General features: G+C 42.1%; 1 protein-coding gene across 2 annotated transcripts in view; it reads left to right on the top strand.

Moving 5' to 3' along the window:
• The first annotated feature begins 6110 nt into the window (after positions 1 to 6110).
• The window catches only part of ago2 (argonaute RISC catalytic component 2), a 74728-nt gene continuing 66270 nt past the window's right edge, over positions 6111 to 14568 (top strand). For both annotated transcript variants that reach the window (XR_013547163.1, XM_078397505.1), the window contains exon 1: positions 6111 to 6389. Coding sequence is in view for 1 of the 2 variants with exons in the window: in XM_078397505.1 (XP_078253631.1) it covers positions 6368 to 6389 (22 nt within the window). In the remaining variant the exon portion in view is untranslated. The remainder of the gene's footprint in view (positions 6390 to 14568) is intronic.

Genomic DNA, 14568 nt, shown 5'->3' with positions numbered 1-14568 from the left:
GCTAAGAAAGACACGAAATGCTGATCTAACTCAGCGGGACAGGCAACATCTCTGGAGAGAAGGAATGGGTGACATTTCAGATCGAGACTTTTCTTCAGACTGAGTCAGAGGAAAGAGAAACTAGAGATACGGAAGGGCACAACGAGCTTGTAAGGTGTGAAAAACAGACGTTGATCAAGGAAATGTATAAATGGTTCATTGTTGACTGAGGGGAAGGTGACAACGTGATCCATACCGACCAGCGCGACCATGGGGCTTCGGGCTCTCAGTCTGAGGAAGGGTCTCTTGATCTGAAATGGCACCCATTCCATTTCTCCAGAGATGCTGCATGACCCGCTGAGTTACTCCAGCATTTTGTGTCTATGTGTAGGAAGGAATTGCGGATGCTGCTGTACACTGAAGATAGACACAAAATGCTGGAGTAACTCAGTGGGACAGGCAGCATCTCTGAATAGAAGGAATTGTTGACGTTTCGGGTTGAGACCCTTCTTCACTCATTAATATTGAGGTTAGGGTGGATAAGGGGAGTGGGAAAGTTGCGATGGGTGATGTCACAACGACAGTTAGAAATAAAAGATCCAAAGAGGGTAGAAGGCTGTCCGGGGGAGTCCAAGAGGAGGGTATCGATGTAGACAAGAGAAGGGGTCATCACTGGGGCGACATGGTGGCACAGCAGTACAGTTGCTGCCTTACAGCGCCAGAGACCTGGGTTCGATCCTGACCACGAGAGCTGTCTCTTGGTTGTGTGGAAGATGGTATTAATGTGCAGGGATCGCTGGTCGGCACGGACTCGGTGGGCTGAACGGCCAAACATGCTGTATCTCTAACCTAAACAACACTGGGCGGTGAGGACTCCTTCCCATAGAAAAAGGCGAGGAGGCAGAAGTGACAGAAGAAAAGGAGTCTGAAGAGCAAAACCCCTAAACCCATTCCTTCTCTCCAGAGATGCTGCTGGTCTTTTACAGTACAATTAGTTTATTGTCAATAGTGAAAAGCTATTTTCGCATGCCATCCAGTCAGCAGAAAGACAATAGATGATCCTGCAGTTTTACTCCAGCATCTTCGGTGTAAAGCAGCATCTGCAGTTCCTTCCTCCTACACCAGTGCTTCTTAAACTGGTGAATGGTTCACCCAAGGGCGAATGAAATTATTTTTTGGGGTGAATGAAACTAGAGGGGTGAATGAACAGTGAATGACTTAATTTATTCAGATATTTATATATTATTTTTCTATACTTAAAAAGGGCATTGCCATTAAAGTGGTTAGTACGCTCTTATTGGTTTTATTGGCAGTGGAGCTGGAAATTTGATATGTTTTTTCTCTCTACCTATCGTTTTCTAATTTCAAAATAGCAGGATATTTCCCAAATTTACTGTAATATAACCTTTTATGGAAGACCAAACGAGCTAGTGGGATCATAAATTTATAAATGGCAACACTGGAGGATTGCTGTAGGCAACTGTTGAACTGTAACTTTACTTCATATTGCCAATTTAGATTCTTTTCTGCTAGAACTAGAATTCTATATATATTTACTGTACTTCAATCTACAAGCACTGATTTGCATCAAGCAACATGAATTCTAGCTATATTATGGAGATTTGAGCCCCGTTTTTAGGCAATCTAAAGTTAGATTGTGCCATTTTCTTGTAGTGATATTCTGCATTTTCGATCTAGTGACTTTATTTTGTGAGTTTGATTTGCAGATTGTTGAAGTACCTAAAGAAACCAGCACTAGAGGAAGAGTGTGCAGGAGGAAGTAGTTCATTTCTGAAAGAAAGTGAAACGAACAGGACTCAAGAGGAAGTGTAAGAAAATAACTGCAGATGCTGGTACAAATCGAAGGACTCAAGAGGAGGTATGTTCAGGAGACAAGTCACTTGTGAAGGGTGACAAGGAAACAGGATAACGAACTTAAAAATGCAGCTACGTATGTTACAGATGATGACTCTGTTAATGATACGGGCAAGAAAAATCTCAAGAGAAAATACCAGGACCAAAGTACCCTCTCCTCAAAACTCAAGAAAAGAAAGTGGAACAAAGAATATATCAAGTATGGCTGTTTCCTTCCCCAAGATGAACTAACAGGCCCTACTCCCTAAACCCAGTGCATGTTTTGCAGTGCAAAATATAGCAACCAGTGCTGGCTCCTTCAAAATTACAGACTCATTTAAGAACAAGGCATAGCAACCATCAAATTAAGTCCATACAGTTTTTCAAAAACACTCGAGAGTATTTGTGGGAGCAGCAGAATTTCTTCCAGTCGATGGTAAAGAATGACACTATGACTAAAAAACCTCTTCTTGCCTCTCTTCAAATAGCACATGTGCTCATGAAAGAAAAAAAGCCATACACAGAAGCTGAGAAAGTTGTCAAACCGTGTTTGAAAATTGTTGCCAATCTACTACATGGTGGAAAGCAAGCAATGGATAAAGTAGTGCAAATTCCTTTGTCCAATGACACAATGAAACTTCGATCTACTATGATTGCTGAAGATCCGAAGCATCAACTGATGGCAAAACTGTTGGAAGCACCATTTTTCGCTCTACAGTTTGATGAAACTACGGACATTAAAGACGATGCACAACTCATTGTGTATTGTCATTTCCCGGATCAAAGCTTGGGAAAATTGTCGAGCATTATCTCTTTTGCTTGCCAATCGGAGAGCAAACTACAGGTGAATTTATTTTCTCCAAGCCTGAATTCGTGGAAAATGGAAATTTATCTTGGAGCAAATGTATTGCTGTGACTACAGACGGTGCTACACCCATGATGGGAAAACAGAAAGGATCCACCGCTCGCATCATAGAAAAATCCCATAATTGCACCTTTTTACATTGTTGTTTACATCGGGAAGCACTGGCTGCCAAGAAACTGAACACTTGTTGCAATGATCAGAAAAAAGCTGGAAGAATTGTTGCAAGATGTGGTGAGAATTGTCAATGTTATTCGCCCACAAGCAAAAAAATCTCGGCTGTTTTCAGAGCTATGCAAAGATATGTGCAGATCACATGATTCTCCTGCATTCTGAGATTCGATGGTTGTCACGTGGAAGAGTCCTTGAAAGAGTACTGTCCCTGAAGAATAAACTGTCTGTATTTTTTACTGAGCAAGGTGCATTGAAAAGCAATGCATTTCAACAATGATTTTTGGCTGGCCAAATTGTGTTACATGACTTCTATTTTTGAACATTTGAATCGGCTCAACTTGTCACTTCAAGGTAAAGGAGGTGACATCTTCGATGTCCTTGGGAAAATAGAAACCATGAAAATGAAGATCACCATGAGGCATATGGTATCATGTTCCACCAAATTCATTTCCACCTACCTCGACTCCATCCTATCCCCCCTGGTCAAATCCCTCCCCACCTACGTCCAAGACACCTCACATGCTCTCCGTCTCCTCGATAACTTCCGGTTTCCAGGCCCCCACTCCCTCATCTTTACCATGGATGTCCAGTCACTCTACACTTCCATCCCCCACAAGGATGGTCTTGAAGCCCTCCATTTCTTCCTCGACCGTAGAACCAGCCAATCCCCATCTATTAACACTCTCCTCCGCCTAGCAGAGCTGGTTCTTACCCTTAACAACTTCTCCTTTGACTCCTCCCACTTCCTCCAAACCAGAGGCTTAGCTATGGGCACTCGCATGGGCCCTAGCTATGCCTGCCTCTTTGTCGGGTACGTCGAACAATCCCTGTTCCAGACGTACACCGGCCCCATCCCTGAACTCTACCTCCGCTACATTGACGACTGCATTGGTGCTACCTCTTGTACCCGTGCAGAACTCAATGACTTCATACATTTCACCACCAATTTCTATCCTGCTGTTAAATATACTTGGACTATCTCTGACGTCTCCCTACCATTTCTGGACCTCACCATCTCCATCACAGGAGACAGACTAGTAACTGACATCTACTACAAACCCACTGACTCCCACAGTTATCTGGACTACACCTCTTCCCACCCTGACTCCTGCAAAATGTCTATCCCCTACTCCCAATTCCTCCATCTACACCGCATCTGCGCCCAGGATGAGGTGTTCCACAGCAGGACATCAGAGATGTCCTCATTCTTCAGGAAACGGGGCTTCCCCTCTTCCATTATAGATGAGGCTCTCACCAGTGCATCCTCTATATCCCGCAGCTCTGCTCTTGCTCCCCCTCCCCCATTCGTAACAAGGACAGAATCCCCCTTGTCCTCACCTTCTACCCCATCAGCCAGCGTATCCAATAAATCATCCTCCAACATTTCCGTCACCTCCAACGGGACCCCACTACTGGCCACATCTTCCCATCTCCTCCCCTTTCTGCATTCCAAAGAGACCGTTCCCTCTGTAACTCCCTGGTCCACTCGTTCCTTCCTACCCAAACCACCTCCTCCCCGGGCACTTTCCCCTGCAATCGCAGGAGATGCAACACCTGTCCCTTTACCTCCCCCCTCAACTCCATCCAATGACCCAAACAGTCTTTCCAGGTGAGACAGAGGTTCACCTGCACCTCCTCCAACCTCATCTATTGTATCCGCTGCTCTAGATGTCAATTTCTCGGCGAGACCAAACGCAGGCTCGGCGATCGTTTCACTCAACATCTTCGTTCAGTCTGCCTTAACCAACCTGATCTCCCGGTGGCTGAGCACTTCAACTCCCCCTCCCACTCCCAGTCTGACCTTTCTGTCATGGGCCTCCTCCAGTCCCATAGTGAAGCCCACCGGAAATTGGAGAAACTGCACCTCATATTTCGCTTGGGCAGCTTGCATCCCAACGGTATGAACATTGACTTTTCCAACTTTAGATAGTTCCTCTGTCTCTTTTTCCCCCCCTCCAAGCAGATTTTGGGGAAATGCCAGAAGTGTTGATGGAGCTTCATTAAGACTTCACTCAAAAATCATCCTTTGAGATGTACTTCTACTATGAAGACTATTGGATTACTTGCTTTCCCTGATAACAAATCAATTGCCGTGAAGGCCCTTCAACCACTAGTAAGGATGACAACAACTTTCCCGTCCGAACAAGGATTTTCGACTTGGTCGAATTGAAATCCACAAAACCCAATTCACTTCAGTATGTTGATTTGGTAATGTGGGTTGCTTTGGAGAAGGAAATTGAACCTCGGTTTGAGAAGCTTGTCACAAGAGTACAGGAATATCCTAGTCATTAATGATAAGTGTAGAAGTATACTGCTTGTCATTTATTTGTGGTAAACATACACAATAAGAAAACATTGTTTCTAAGAATCTAATTCTAAGTTCTAAGACAGTTGTTTACTAACTTTACTTTATGTAAACTAGAAAAATTCTAATAATTTATCTGTTCTTAATTTTTTTGTCACTGCTAGTTGGGAGGATGGGAGGGCGCCAGATATTCAGAACTGAGCAACAATGTTGTGATGATGTTTTCAGCATGCATGTGACATATACATGTCAGTGCACATGCACAACTTTTAAAATATATCTGGATTTGGAAGAGCCAGCTTTGGAGAAGTATGCCAAATATGGCAAGTTTGTGAGCTTTCGTCAGGGAGTTATACTCCATGGTTTTTTGAGCTTGTTTTTCAAGAAAAGATTACTTTTCCAAGTAATCAAAGCCCAAAAGGGTAGGATGGATTTAGACGTTGGAATGGTTTTTTATCATTCTAATAGAATGATTTTCCAACTCCAGTGGTAATTAAACTTTTTTTTTTCACTCCTAGTTTTCTTTACATATTGTTAGGATGTTCAAAAAGTTGAATAAAATAAACACATAAGAAATGAATTGATTTTTTTTTTTTTGCTCATGTGACAAAATAAATTATATCTAAAATTATACACAAGGGAGAAGAAGACGAAAATTACCAAAAAACATAAGAATATTTAGTCGAGGGTGAATGAAATTTTGTGATAAAGACTCAAGGGTGAATGACACTGAAATAGTTTAAGAAGCACTGTCCTACATCCACATCCACCCCCGACCCGCACCCGCCTCCTCTTCCCGTGCGCCACCTCCCCCTCAGTACGCACGCGCGGCCCGCTCCCCGCCTTGGCGCCCGCGCCGGCTCCCAGTGGCGGGCGCTGGAGGCGCGAGGCCCGGGCGGCGCGATGACGTCGGCGCGCAGGCCCGTGTCCCCGCCTGTGTGTTTGGTCAGGCCAGTTTCGGGCTGTGCGCCTCTGTCTTCCGCCTGTCCCTTCCTTCTCTCCCCCTCTACCTCCGGACGGCTATTCATGTTGGGGGTTTTCCCCTGCTTCTTTTTCTTCTTCTTCTTCTTCTTCTCCTCCTCCTCCTCCTCCTCCTCCCTCCTGTAGTCTTCTCATGCGTCTCATATCTTCGCTCCTGTCAGTAATATAATTTCACACCCTTACGGCTCCCCAGCCGACACGGCCAAGCCATCATGTTTTCAACAGCCGAGCCCGGTGAGTGACTGAGCGTTGCTTCCACGACGCTTTCTATCGCCTTTTGCTTGGGTGGTTTAAGAGGGAGGGAGGTGGTGGCGGCGGCGGCGATGATAGCTGTGGTTTCCCTTCGGTCTCCTGGCCGGTTTTGTACTAGGCCTCACAAAAGCCTCGGACTCGGGCAACGTGTAGGTGGCCAAACGAGATGAGGGTGTGTGCAAACCCGATCACGGCCTCTACCCGGAGGTATGCCGAAGTCTTGTTTCCAGTTTTTTTGCAGAATCTAGAAGGGGTTTTAATTCGTGGCTTTATTTCCCGGGGATTTTTTTTCTTTCCAAATAGAGTATTGTGGGGTGGAGAGGTTCTGTTGTTTTCAGTCAGAGTGCGGCGTGGGTTACTCGAGTGTTGCTATGATGATGTTGCGCAAACTACTGTTTACTGAATATATACAATTGGAGGAATTGATTTGAAAGTCAACGATTTTTCGCTCCCCCCCTGGTTAATTTAGGTATGAATGAGGAGAGGTTATGGGATGTATTGTATTGTGTTCTCGTGTGAGGGAGAGGAAAATGAGGAAGCGATGTAATTGAATTCGCATCACTAAACACTAATTTGACATTTGGTGAAAGAACGCTTTGAAGAAGGAAATTCGGTAGCATTTAAAGATCCAATTAAATTAACCCTGTATGTTTTGGCATGATGCTAGAAGGATTTTCTTAATTTGTTTTCTGACCCAATACAGAAACATGTTTTAGATTATTATACCTGTCGCCTTCTAATTTATACTTCATTATTCCTTTAAAGTATGCTATTTAACTTTTAGTGTCATACACTTTATCAATTTCCCTATATAAATGCAGTTATATACTTTGCTAAACCATTATTTCCAGAATAGTGTCTTGATGTAAAAGTTGTAGAACATTTTTTTGCTAGAAACATGGGTAATAGGTGCAGAAGGCCATTCATCCCTTTAGTACAGTACCACCATTCAACACAATTATCCCTGATCATCCACTTCAGTACTCTGCTCTTGTTACCTTCCCCTAGCCTTGAAGAAATTAATATATTTAATGCCTTCTATGGTAGAGAATTCCTCAGGTACACTACTCTCTGAGTGCAGAAATCTCCCTAATCCTGATTCAAAATTGCATACCTTGTACCCATTGTAAATAGACTAGTTGGTAGGCTGTAATTGGGCATTGTAAATCGACCTCTGTGTAGACGTGCGGGGACAACTGATGGGAACATGGGGCAAATTAAAAAAATATGGGATCAATGTAGGTGGGTGCCTGATGGGTTGCCCCAAATTAGCTGGATGTTTCCATGCTGTTAGCTATTGTTTTATTATTCAATCACTGAAATAGCTTATTGGTAACAAAATTACTGCTTTTGAACATCTGATAGTGTTTGTTAAATATTCTGTAATAGCTGCTCAACTAACTGCTCAACGAACTGAAATATGATTTCAGTTAACCTAAACCCTTATGACCTTCCCATCTTTTTAAATAGGCTGCCAAAAATGGAAAAAGTTTAAAATCTTTAGAAACCAATTTTTGCTGCATGTTTCCTTTTGCAAAACCATTTGCAAAACGAATGATTTGGGGTCTTTTTGACTGCATTCATCTGAATCTGACCGAAACCACTTTGAGTGAAGATTTGTATATGGATCCTTAATCATTTTTATTCTATATTGCCTACCTCCATAAATGTACTACTTCCATTAAATTGTTAAAGCACTTACAATATTTGTCAGCTGCAATTCTTGATATTGTTCAGCCAGCATCATAAATATTTGTTTGAAAATAAAGGGCTCGCATCTGTTTAAAAAAACCTTCGAGTGATGTTCCACTAGTCGAATGCCATTAATTGCTTTTGAAGATTAATGAAAATGTACATGGGCTGTGTCCTGTCTGCCAGTCGGTTCTCATCTCACATTTGTGCAATCTCTTCATGGCTTTAACCACTCCACCCCGACCCCTTGCTAAAATTCCTTCCACAATAGCCTTTTCACCATCTGCTACTTAGTCCTGTGTAATATCCACTTATTTCTATTTTGTTGCTATAAAAAAATTGACAGGTATGACCTACCTTGAACAAATTTATGCTTGCTCATCTTAATTTAAGTATTTCTAAGTGAGTATTTATCAAGATCCAGTGATTTTAGCTCCTGCCAATACAGGCTGAATGTTTATCTGTTTTATCCTATAACATTTTTGGACCGTATATTAGATCAGTATAACTTCAATCCTTTTGTAATTTACACCTCCATGGACAATTGAACAATTCTCAATCACTACTTTCTATGTTGCCTTTTCTCAGTATGCTAGGATGCATCCTTGAATTGTTGCTTTTTCCACTGATGAGTTCCAATTTTTCTAGGTAACATTTCCTTAAGAATGGTAAAGCTAATTGCTTGCATTTTTCATTTTCACAATTTTAAAAATAATATTCAAGGCAGCGTATTCATATCTTTGTTTTTGATAAGACTTGCCGTGTTTCCCAAATAAGCCTTGCTCCTTGGTTATAATTTCATTGTTCACTCAGCTTTGATTTATCTTGAACCCTGAGCAGAGTTGATATATCCAGTACCCAAAAAGTTTTCATTGCCTGCTGTAATGGAATTTTGTGTTCAGAATGTTTCACAGTGGAATGTTTATGGAATAGTTTAGTTAGCAGTCAATGTACAGTGCCCTCCATAATGTTGGGACAAAGACCCATCATTTATTTATTTGCCTCTGTACTCCACAATTTGAGATTTGTAATAGAAAAAAATCACATATGGTGAAAGTGCACATTGTCAGATTTTATTAAGGGTATTTTTATACATTTTGGTTTTACCATGTAGAAATTACAGCTGTGTTTATACGTAGTCCCCAAATTTCAGGGCACCATAATGTTTGGGACACATTACAAACAGGTGTTTGTAATTGCTCAGGTGTGTTTAAATGCCTCCTTAATGCAGGTATAAGAGAGCTCTCAGCACTTTGTCTTTCCTCCAGTCTTTCCATCACCTTTGGAAATTTTTATTGCTATTTATCGACATGAGGACTAAAGTTGTGTCAAAGAAGCCATTATGAGACTGAGAAACACGAATAAAACTGTTAGAGACATCAGCCAAACCTTAGGCTTACCAAAATCAACTGTTTGGAACATCATTACGAAGAAAGAGAGAACTGGTGAGCTTACTAATCGCAAAGGGACTGGCAGGCCAAGGAAGACCTCCACAGCTGATGACAGAAGAAGTCGGGTGTGGATTTGTCAATGACCACTGTTTGTAGAAGACTTCATGAACAGAAATAGAGGCTACACTGCAAGGTGCAAACCACTGGGTAGCCGGAAAAAATAGGTTACAGTTTGCCTAGAAGTACTTAAAAGAGCATCCACAGTTCTGGAAAAAGGTCGTGGACAGATGAGACGAAGATTAACTTATATCAGAGTGATGGCAAAAGCAAAGTATGGAGGAGAGAAGGAACTGCCCAAGATCCAAAGCATACCACCACATCTGTGAAACACGGTGGTGGGGGTGTTATGGCCTGGGCATGTATGAAGGGCTGCTGAAGGTACTGGCTCACTTATCTTCCTTGATGATACATCTGCTGATGGTAGTAGCATAATGAATTCTGAAATGTGTAGACGCATCCTATCTGCTCAAGTTCAAACAAATGTCTCAAAACTTATTGGCTGACGGTTCATTCTACAGCAAGACAATGATCCCAGACATACTGCTAAAGCAACAAAGGAGTTTTTCAAAGCAAAAAATGTCAATTCTTGAGTGGCCAAGTCAATCACCCTATCTGAACCCAATTGAACATGCCTTTTATATGATGAAGAGAAAACGGAAGGGGACTAGCCCCCCAAACTAGCATAAACTAAAGATGGCTGCAATACAGGCCTGGCAGAACATCACCAGAGAAGATACCCAGCAACTGGTGATGTCCATGAATCGCAGATTTCAAGCAGTCATTGCAGGCAAAGGATATGCAAAAAAAAACTAAACATGACTACTTTCATTTACATTAGATTACTGTGTCCCAAACATTATGGTGCCCTGAAATGGGGGTACTATGTATAAACACTGCTGTAATTTCTACATGGTGAAACCAAAATGTATAAAAATGGCCTTTATTAAAATCTGACAATGTGCTCTTTAACCACATGTGATTTTTTTTTTCTATTAAAAATCTCAAATTGTGGAGTACAGAGGCAAATAAATAAATGATAGATCTTTGTCCCAAATATTATGGAGGGCACTGTATTGGATGTATTAACAAGTATAAAAGGGATTGCAGTCATTCATATAAATAAGACTGGGCTATTTGGCATTCACCTTTAAAAAAGGTAGAGACCCTGAAGAAGGGTCCGAAACGTCATCTATTCCTTTTCTCCAGAGATGCTCTCTAACCGGCTGAGTTACTCCAGCTTTTTGTGTCTAACCCCAATCACACACTCTTTCCCATTTTCCTTTCATCAATCCATTTTAGCCTGAATGCTCATGTAGTTTCTGACTTGGTCATTAATTTCACAAATCGCTTGCACTGCATCACACCCTCAAGGTTTATTTTGCTCTCTATTGAAAGTGATACATGTCGGTACTTGATTGACAGTGTACAAAAACTGATCGCAATGAGGAAAGTAAATTGTATGTTGATCCAATTTATGGTCAATTCTATGGTCAATAATGAAATTGTGCAACAATCCTGCCATATTACAGATCATCGTTTAAATACAAAATAATATGTACAGGGTAGACACAAAATGCTGGAGTAACTCAGCGGGACTGGCAGCATCTCTGGAGAGAAGGAATAGGTGATGTTTTGGGTTGAGACCCTTCTTCCGGCTGATTCAGTCGGATGAAACGGTTCAGTCTGAAGAAAGGTCTCGACCCACTGAGTGCCTGTCCCACTGAGTTACCCCAGCATTTTGTGTCTACCTTCGATTTCAATCAGCATCTGCAGTTCTTTCCTACATAGTATGTAGAAGGTCTGGTCACTAGTGCAAATAAAATCCAGAGGAGATCACAAGCAACTTTTAGAATTTAGACCTGCAGGATGGAAACAGGCCCTTGTGCACACAGGGTCCACACCGTTCATTGCTCACCCATTCCCACTAGTTCTATGTTCTTCCACTTTCTCACCCACTCACTGCACACTTGGGGGGAATTTACAAAGGCTAACTAACCAACAAACATGCATGTCTTTGGAGCATTATATACGGTTCTGGTTGTCATGCTATATAGGAAGGTATTGTTGTCGTTTATTATTGTCAATTGAGGAACAGTTCAACTTTATTTTGTTTTATGCAGGCAGATCAGACCATATAAAAGTACAAGAAAAATAAACAGAATATGATGTTACAGCTACAGAGAGAGTGCAGATATTTTTTAAAGTGCAAATGCCATAATGAGGGAGATTGGAAGATGGGGGATATAACTGTAGCATATGAGAGATCTGCTTAAAACCCGTAACAGCGGGGAAGAAGCTGCTCATTAATCTGCTGGCATGTCCTTTCAAGCTTTTGCATTTTTTGCCTGACAGAAGAGGGGAGAAGAGCGAAAGACCAGGGTTTAAGCGGTTCTTGATTATGTTGGCTGTTTTCCCAAGGCCCCATGAAGTTTAGGTGCAGACAGCTGGGAGAGGCTGATTTGTGTGATTGACCGTGTCTATGACTGCAGTTTTTCTGCAGTCCTGGGCAGAGTAGTTGCCATACTATGATGCCTGTTGATATGATGCTCTTTCTTGTTCATCTGTGGAAATTGGCAAGTCATTGGGAATAATCCCAATGGGCACATCCTACTATAGTTTTCATTGAGTTAAAATCCCTATAGCGCATCATCCATGCCAACCATGGTGCCTATTTTTGCTAATCCCATTTGCCCAAATTAGGCATATATATATATATATATATATATATATATATATATATATATATATATTCTTTCCAAACCGTAGCTGTCGAAATGCCTTTTAAATGATTTAGAGGTGATTTACCAGGATGTTGCTGAGATGAAGCATCTCAGCTACAAGGAGAAAGTGGAGAGGCTGGTTTTGTTTCCTTTGGAGCTGAGAATGCTGAAAGGGTGTCTTGAGGTATAAAATTGAGGGATTGTGAGAAACCTTCCCCCTAGCAGACGTGTCAATGTCCAGGGGGTGTAGGCTTAACATAAGGAATAGGACATTTAATGGTGATTGGAAGAAGAGTTTATTCACCCAGAGAGTGACTGAAACCTGGCAATCGCAATCTGAGAAGTGGAGGAGACAGGTACTTTCACAATATTGTAAGTACTGAAATGAGCATATGTAGCAGCAAGTTATGGAAGGCTCTCGGTTGAATGGTTGCAATTGGGCTAGCCTGGAGGTACTTGATGACCAGTGGTGACATGGTAATCATTTCTGTGCTCTGACTCTGTTTTGGGATGCAGCCAAGTAATTTTTTACATGGTGCATGATTTAAAAATAGGTTAGTGCTTATGTAGCATTATTCAGCTCCTTTTGTTCAGCTCCTTCCTTTGTCCCGCCCCCCTGACATCAGTCTGAAGAAGGGTCTCGACCCGAAACGTCACCCATTCCTTCTCTCCCGAGATGCCGCCTGACCTGCTGAGTTACTCCAGCATTTTGTGAATAAATACCTTCAATTTGTACCAGCATCTGCAGTTATTTTCTTAAGCTCCTTTTGGTGTGTTGTAATGTACTCTACAGCAAATTATGTACTTTGGAATTGCAGTCACTATTGAAATGTGGAAATTGCAGGAGCCAGTTTGCACAAAGCAAGTTCCCAACAAGTAGTATTATTACATTATTCTGGCTGGATGTCTATGACCAGTGGTGTTCTGCAGTGACCTGTGCTGGGATTTCTGTTTGTGATTATATACATTTCTTGGATGTACATGTGGATGGGTTGATTCGTAAGTTTGCAGAAAACACTAAAATTGATGGAGATGCGAACAGTGTGGAAGTCTGTTAAAGAGTACAGCGTGATATAGATATTGGCAGGGAAATTACAGATGGAGTTTGATCTGAGCAAGTGTGAGGAGTTGCACTTTGAGAGGTTGAATACAAGGAGAACGTATAATGTTAGTGGCAAGATTCTTAACAGCATTGATATGAAGAGGATTTTGGGTTCCAAGTCTTATCTTCCTGAAAGTGGCACAACAAGAAGATAGTGATAAGTCATGTTGCAGCTTTATTAAAATGTCAGTTAGGCTGCTTTTGGAGTGTTGCGTGCAGTTTTGCTCACCCCTTTACAGGAAGGACGAGCAGGTTTAGAAGAGATGTACAGGAATTCTGCCTGGATTAGAGGGTATGAGGTTGGACTGCTTTCTCTGGTGTGTTGGAGGTTGAGGGGAGACCTGATAGAAGTGTATGAAATTATGAGAGATGTACATAGGACAGACATTCAGAACTTTTTCCCAGGGTGGAAGACGAAGACATCACTAAGTTCAGAAGGGGAAAGTTTAAAGGAGACCTGCAGGGCAATTTTTTTTTACACAGTGGTAGATGCCTGGAATGTTCCAAGATGGTGATGGAAGTCAAGTCAAGTCAATTTTATTTGTATAGCACATTTAAAAACAACCCACGTTGACCAAAGTGCTGTACATCTGATTAGGTACTAAGGAAAAAATGAAACATACAGTAGCACACAAACATAACACCACATACAAAACAGTTCACAGCGCCTCCTCAATGAGCCTCAAACGCTAGGGAGTAGAAATAGGTTTTGAGCCTGGACTTAAAGGAGTCAATGGAGGGGGCAGTTCTGATGGGGAGAGGGATGCTGTTCCACAGTCTAGGAGCTGCAACTGCAAAAGCGCGGTCACCTGAGCTTAAGCCTAGACCGCGGGATAGTGAATAGCCCCAAGTCGGCCGACCTGAGGGACCTGGAGTTAGAGAGGTGGGTTAGAAGATTTTTGATGTAGGGGGGGGGATGTCCATTTAGGGCTTTATATGTGAATAGGAGGAGCTTGAAGTTGATTCTGTACCGTACAGGGAGCCAGTGGAGAGAGGCCAGAATCGGCGTGATGTGGTCCCTTTTACGGGTACCCGTCAGGAGTCTCGCTGCGGCGTTTTGGACCAGTTGCAGGCGGGACAGGGATGATTGGCTGATCCCAGTGTATATGGAGTTGCAGTAGTCTAGGCGGGAGGAAATGAAAGCGTGAATGATTTTTTCAGTGTCGTCGAATTGGAGGAAAGGTTTGATTTTAGCT

The sequence above is a fragment of the Rhinoraja longicauda genome, chromosome 4 (assembly GCF_053455715.1).
Source record: "Rhinoraja longicauda isolate Sanriku21f chromosome 4, sRhiLon1.1, whole genome shotgun sequence".
Classification (NCBI taxonomy): domain Eukaryota; kingdom Metazoa; phylum Chordata; class Chondrichthyes; order Rajiformes; family Arhynchobatidae; genus Rhinoraja; species Rhinoraja longicauda.
The sequence above is the reverse complement of the archived record's forward strand: the minus strand, read 5'-3'. Positions and strand labels throughout refer to the sequence as shown.